The 7380-nt window shown below is 31.7% G+C and overlaps 2 protein-coding genes across 2 annotated transcripts; both read left to right on the forward strand.

The window, feature by feature from the left end:
* Window positions 1-255: 255 nt before the first annotated feature.
* Window positions 256-1190, forward strand: LOC105119623 (ethylene-responsive transcription factor 13-like). Its single transcript, XM_011017786.1, has one exon. The coding sequence runs from the start codon at window positions 344-346 to the stop codon at window positions 1019-1021; it is 678 nt and encodes a 225-aa protein (XP_011016088.1). The 5' UTR covers window positions 256-343; the 3' UTR covers window positions 1022-1190.
* A 4016-nt stretch (window positions 1191-5206) lies between these two features.
* LOC105119624 (ethylene-responsive transcription factor 13-like) lies at window positions 5207-6030 on the forward strand. Its single transcript, XM_011017787.1, has one exon. It carries the CDS (start codon window positions 5251-5253, stop codon window positions 5932-5934), a length of 684 nt encoding a protein of 227 aa, XP_011016089.1. The 5' UTR covers window positions 5207-5250; the 3' UTR covers window positions 5935-6030.
* The last annotated feature ends 1350 nt before the right edge of the window (window positions 6031-7380 follow it).

Raw genomic sequence — 7380 nt, forward strand, 5'->3', positions numbered from 1 at the left:
AGCATAGTTACAAATATTACGTATGTATTGTTAATAATTTGATATTATAGAGGATTTGCATCGTTTGGCACTATTAGGCAAACAAAAAATTATGCATTTATCCATAGAAAATCAATTGTAACATGTGACAGAAAAAAAAAAAATGTATACCACTCAATGGTAGGAAAATTCATAGAAACCCCACAAAGTTTCACCTGTAAATTGTGATGAATCATAGGCAGCCATCCTCAAGTTCTCCTGATAGTCCCTATATAAATGACAGTAACAAATCTTCAAACTTGCTCATGTAGAAAACCCAAAAAGAAAAGGAGGGAAACCACATCCTACAAAAGTACAGGTCAAAATGTTAGGAGAGAAGAGCTTGGAATCAGGCTTTGATGTTCTTGAATGCAATATTAATACTGTTGCCAGTACCAGTAATGTTAACGCACCAGCATTTTACGAGAGCCTCAGCTTTAGTAATATTTATTCAACAGAAAGCTGGGGTGATTTGCCATTAAAGCAAGATGATTCAGAGGATATGATCGTTTACAATGCTCTCCGAGATGCTGTTAACTTCGGATGGCTTCCATCAATGTCGTTGCAATCTAATATGACCACGACGAAAGAAGAGTTTCCACAAATAGCTGTTCCATTGGAAGTGGCACCGCGCGAGTCTGGAGCACCACCGCTGAAGGAAAAGGGATTGCAGTATAAGGGTGTGAGAAGGAGGCCATGGGGAAAATATGCGGCAGAGATTAGGGATCCTAAGAAGAATGGAGCGAGGATGTGGCTCGGGACTTATGAGACGCCTGAGGATGCCGCACTAGCTTACGATCGAGCTGCTTTTAAAATGCGTGGCTCGAAGGCTAAGCTTAATTTCCCTCATCTGATCGGATCTAACAATAACTGGGAACCAGCTAGGGTGACTTCTAAGAAGCGGAGTTCACCAGAGCCTTCATCTTCTATATCTATTTCAGATAATGACTCACCACGTTGGACGAAGCAAAGCAAGATCAGTTCCGGGATTTGTTTCCTCTGACACTTCGGACGAGTCATTAGTAGCCAGTTATTTTAGTTGATTAAATTAGAGACATGTTAAAGTTTCAATAAATTTGAGTTTTCTCAAGGGAGTTGGATCTACTATGTATGGATAAATCATCATTGCATCAATCGAGATATAAATTAACACTTCTTTTTATGAGTGGTTTTAGTCCTATTACTCTTAATTATATATGACCACCGCGGAGATTTACTGCTATAAATATGTAATGAGTTATTTGTAATGGCCATCATGACAACTATTTAGACAAAAATCAATAAAATTAATTATTATCCTTTTAACTATCTTTAATTAGTCTTAATCATAAGAATTAATCTTTGGTTTAGTTTTAATGTAGATTTCATCACTTTTCTTGCAATCTATATTTGAACAGACTGATCACAATCGTTTGGTAACTTTTATTATCAGCACCCAACAGTTGTGACAAATCAATGGTTCGTGATTGCTGTCTTGTTCTGATATAGAATTAAAACGGTATCATCTGTCCGAGTGTGATGCTGCAGGTTGAATTGCTTGGTTTAATCTCTTAGTTATGGCATGAGTTATGCCAAGTTTCATGAGCAGTACTAGTGCCTATTGTTCGAATTTATGCACCTGTTCGCAAGAGAAAATCTTACAGAACCTGATCCATTGGACGAAACACAGATTGGTTGGAGCAATGCTGTACAGATGATCAGTTGAGCCTGTTCTGCTGTTATAAATCATAACCAGTTGATGGAGTGAATTAAGACAATGCGATTCATTTCGTCCAATGAACCATGTTCATGTAATAATTTCTTTTTTCAAGCATCATCCATGGAATTTTGCACTTTGCACTGCAGATATATATGGCGAAGTCCGATAGACACAGCTGAGACCTCTTGATGTTTGTGTACCTGCTATCTCCATTCAAATTTATCAAGTCCTCTATTATTTTCTAAAAAAATAATTAAGTTAGATTAGGTTTTAATCAGATGAATTAATTAATTTATATCAATTTTAAATTGATTTTTTTATTTTTTCTAAAAACTGACCAGATTGAGCTGAATTTAATAATGGTGATATAATAAAGAAGAAAGAACTAAGTCATTGCGCACGTGATGATCAAGAAATATATAAATAATACTATATAATATGCAATGGTTCTCGCGCATGAGTATGATTGTACTTAATATAACTGCAAAATTTTCCTTCATTCGTTGAGGAAATACAGTGGATGCTTCTCACTACTTTTTAATTCTCTCTCTTCTTTTTTTAATATCAATCAACATATTCAATTCGTGAATTAAATACTATACAAAACCAAAATGTCCTGTCATTAATTAATTAATTAATCAATCTTACATTAAATATTAATTATTATCTTTCCCTTACCTCTTTTAGCTTTGTTTATTTTTAAAGCGCGTCAATTAATTAATGAGAAAGTAGTTAGAATAGAGTATAGATCATTGTTGTTCTCTATCACGTTATTTTCAGAGTTGTGTAAAAATAAACTAATGATGAACTAATGTAACTGCCAGGTGCCCGTCCTCCTATTTCCTCCATTGCAGTGGATGTTTCCCACTTTTCTCTTCTCTGATTGAACGGCAACAAAATTCAATCACTTAAATTATACCCAAATGTCCCTTTCGTTAATTTGACATTATACTACCTTGAACTCTTTTATCTTTAATGTAATGTCAATTAATGCACGAGAAAGCAGTTAGAATGATGATGGCATTAGCATCTATATCAATTTTAAAAAAAAAAAAATTCAAGGAGAAGTGAAGTTATTATAATTCTAGTAACTCCTAGCTTAACTTTTTTTATTATTGTATATTAATGAAAAGATGATCTTTTCACTGTTATATAATTGTCTTCAACAAATTTTATGATCAGTTTAGTCATTTAATTTTTTATTATATAGTATAATTATTAATTTAATCTTATAATAAAAAAAAAATAATATCTATTACTTAGGGGCTTTTTGGTATTTTAAATTTTTTTTCAAAATAATATAATTATTTTGATGCTCTTAAAAATAAAAATAACATAACTCTTTCACATAAATTTTTTTGTTTATCATTTTACATTAATTTTATTTTAAATTTGAAGATTACTCAAAGATATTATTGTAATTTATATATATTAAGTATTATTAAAAAAACTTGATACGTAAACGACTTTTACATGTGAGGCTGTCCCGCCACCAAACATTACCTTTTCAGGGTGATATTTGAAAGGTTTTGAACTTCTTACATAATGAAATAACATGTGGACCAAACAAACCTCTAGTTTGGTGTATGCGGCCATTTCCTTTTTATTTTCTAATTCTTTCTCTCTTTCTCGAATTCAATACCAACCTCTTCAATTTTTTTCTTCACATTTGATGTTTATTCTTTTTATTATTATTTTTTAATTTAGAATAATCTGTTAAATTATAAATATTTTTTAATTTTACCCCCCTAGTTTTTAGTTTTTTAAATTTGATCTTTGTTTTTTTAATTGCTATTCATTTTGTATGAGGTTGATTTTTAGAGGTTTTTCTTATAATTTTATTCTCTTTAGGTTTTTTTATCAAATTTTATCCTCATTCTTTTTATCGCTATCTTTTTTTATTTGAAAAGTTTTTTATATTAATTTTTTTTCATGATTTTATCCTTCAAAATTAAATTAGTTAAGAGTTAAGTTTCTTGATTCCATGAGTTGAGAGTTTTAAAAATTAGAGCAGTTTCAAGATGAATATTTGGATTTGCTTGATTTTTTTCAATTTCTTTAAGTTTATGTTTTCTTATTTTTTTTATCTTTTTTTTAGTTTTGCTTTGTTATTTATTGTAATCGGTCTTCAATGAGGTTAGTCTCAAGTTCATTACTAAAGTCACTAGTTTCAAAGCTTAACTCTAGTTGATTTTTTTTTAATTTTATCATTCAATTTTTTATTTATTAAAAATTGATCTTTGTATTTTTTTTTCTTTTCTTTCTATAGGTTTATCCTAATCATGTTTCCATGGTAGCAGGGTTAATAGGTTATCCCAAGTTAACTCATATTTCTTTTCATTACTTTTTTTAAATAATTTTTTTATTTTTGTCCTTCAATATTTGGTTATTCGATAATTAAAATTCATGATTTTATCAAGTTTACATTCAAACATAGTTAGCCTGGTATCACAATTGGGTTAAGGATTTTGCATCATGACCCAGGTGCGCTCAGATCAAGTTTTCTTAGCTTTTTTTAATTATATTTTTTTCATCCTATAATATTTTATTTGCTAGAGATTGATGTTTAGTTTTTTTTTTTTTATAAAGTTATTATGTTTTCATTTGATTTATTAAGAATTGATCTTCAAACTTTTTCTCTATTTTTTTTTATAAAGTTATCTCAATCTTACATTCATGATCACAAAATTTACAATTTAATCTGTTTGAATTGGATTTTTTCACTATAATTTTTTAATTATAATTTTACTCTTTAATATTGAGTTTTTTATATTTTGGGTGAGCTCAAGGTCATCTACCTTTCATTTATCTATTTGGTTGTTATTTCTTTTGTCATTATATTTATTGTTGCTATATTTTTATTTAAATTACTAATTAAATTAATAAATCACGTTTTAGATTTTTTTTCTTAGCAATTTTTTACATCAAAAAAAATTTAACCATACCACAGTACTGAAGCGCGAGCCATAAATATAGTTTTGTACTAAAACACTAAGTTTTTTGTCAACTAGGATTTGAAAGGTTGTACACAATCTTAAGGAGCTGGTGTGATGGTTAAAAAAATTCTTTATTTTCTCGGTTTAACCCTTGAACATCTAAAAAAATATATGCTTTAGATTAATATAGAAAATGCACCATTAAATTATTCAAAAATAAACTTAATCTTAGTTGATATACAAATTAACATAAAAAAACCTAATAAAAAAATAAAACCCGCGCGCTTGTTGATAGTATATGTCCTTCGCAATCATTCATAAAAAATAAGAAGAATAATTTACATATTTTAAAGAAATAGGAAAGTATAGGAATATATATACTATACGATCCAAAACATTAAAAACGTGTGATTGAATACCAACATCCCACTATACTATAGAAAAATGAAACTTCGTAGAAACATCAAACGACGTTGAAATGTTATCATATATAAATACATCAACTCAAACTCCTGAAAAAAGTCATTCCTCACTCTCTCCTACAGGACTTACAAACAACCTATTCTCTCGATCGAAGCTAATACTCCAAAAAAAAAAATGTACAGTCAAGCTGCCTCACCTTCCGATTTTGCTCTATTGGAATCAATTCGCCATCACCTTCTCGAAGATGAACCGGTTCCAGAGATTAACAGTGGCATCCAAGCTCGGCCGGTTTATTGCGAGAGCTTGAGCTTTAATAGGCTTTTCTCAATGGAGAATCGGAGTGATATCCTATTGCAAATAGATAGCTCCAGTCAAACCATGGCCTGTGGCACTCAGGTACCAGAGTCCCTTGATATGCAATGGTCTCTATGGAATCAAGTTGATTCAATGACCACTACATCTAACTATGAGTTTGAAGTAAGTGTGGAGGATGCATCCAATTACTTGCCACCACCAAAAGGGAGGAATTATAAGGGAGTGAGGAGAAGGCCATGGGGAAAATATGCAGCCGAGATTAGGGATCCCAAGAAAAATGGTGCACGACAGTGGCTGGGGACTTATGAGACACCGGAGGATGCGGCTATGGCTTATGACCGGGCCGCTTTTAAAATGCGCGGTGCAAAAGCTAAGCTTAACTTTCCACATTTGATTGGCTCGAGCAATTACGAACCTGTTAGAGTGACTAACAAGCGTTACTCGCCTGAACCATCTTCCTTGTCATCGTTGGTTTCATGGTTGTCGGAAGTGGATGACGAGTCTCCGAAGTCCAAGCGGAGAACATATAGATTTGACTCTTGATGTGCAACTAGAGCCATCGGATGAACAGATGTTCTTGGCTGGCAAAAAATTATAGTTGAATTATTTATATACATTATTATTTTAATTCCAAGTTTTGTTTCTTTAGACTCTCTTGTGAGATTTTGAATCGAATTACTTGTTCTCTTAGACCAACTGATCTCCAGTCTATGATACAGCGAGTTCTTAGTTGCCTCATTGAAGTTAAGGAGGTTATGATGCTCCATTGAATGCGAAAGAAGGCTAGACTAATCCTTTAATTTTATTTTATAGCGGTGATTGATCAAGCAATCTTAATTAGTGGTAACTATACGACTTTTTTACTCTGTTTACTACTAACATTAACGTAACGGATGATGTCTGACTATTAATTATGAATTTGTAAGGCTCAATCCATGTTATAAAAAACTTACTTTCACTGTTATCATTTCTTAACAAACAAATAATATGTTGTTCACTGTTTAGAAACCGGACTGTAAGTACTCAACTTGATACATGATTAAGCTGGGTTTAGATGGATCCGAAAAAGTCTAGTTAATCTGTGATTCAAATGACCCCGTTAAAAACAAGATAAGATTGAGTTAGTTTTTTAAAAAAATAGTTTTTATTTTTAAAAATAAAATATTTAAAATAACATAATTTTGAAAAATAAAATTTAAAAAAATAGAAGAAAGAAATCATTGACACGGGTCACGGAATAGATAAAATCTCTTTAAGTATGATGCTGCCCATGAAATGAGACAATTGGGTGATAAATATCGTGAAATAAAGTGAATATATTAACTCCTGTTAAGTTCAAGTTTTATGTTCTCTCTCCATCGAATCTTCTTATACATGACTCCGATCTCATATGGTGGATTTCAAGAGAAGAAACTGCGTGGTGGAAATCCGAAGGAAGTAAAACTGGAGATTAATAAAGCTTTTCTACATATCATAAAGCAAGTGAAATCACATTATAATCAACCTGGGTACAGTTTCGAATGTAAACAAAATGGACAGTCTAAAAAAATAAAGAAAGGATAGATTACTGTTTCGAATTTAAATCCTTTGAAGATTCCCAACAATCGCACATGAAACAAGTTCCAAAACAAAGGCATCCGTTCCGTTTGTTTGCCTCTTATTCGAGGTATTAATCGGATAAAATAATTAGAATGCATGTGAAAGAGTATACACTGCCTTCTTCAAAAGCCAGCAACCTCTTCTCATTGCACAGTTGAAAAAGAATAAAAAAAAAACTAGGAGTTAATACGAAAGAAATGTACGGTCAAACTGCCTCACCGTCCGAATTTTCACTGTTATAATCAAGCGGAAGATGAACCGGTGCCCGAGATTAATGCACCAATATATTGCCGCAGGGCTTTGAGATTTAGCTTCTTGTCAAGCGATCAAGCTGGAGTGATATCCTATTAGAAATAGATAGCTTGGGTCAAACCGTGGTCAACGACGCTC

Source organism: Populus euphratica, unplaced genomic scaffold (assembly GCF_000495115.2).
Source record: "Populus euphratica unplaced genomic scaffold, PopEup_1.0 scaffold3229.1, whole genome shotgun sequence".
NCBI lineage: Eukaryota > Viridiplantae > Streptophyta > Magnoliopsida > Malpighiales > Salicaceae > Populus > Populus euphratica.

Bases quoted from the DNA above. Each gene is read 5' to 3' on its own strand.
- LOC105119623 (XM_011017786.1), top strand. From the start codon at position 344: ATGTTAGGAGAGAAGAGCTTGGAATCAGGCTTTGATGTTCTTGAATGC.
- LOC105119624 (XM_011017787.1), top strand. From the start codon at position 5,251: ATGTACAGTCAAGCTGCCTCACCTTCCGATTTTGCTCTATTGGAATCA.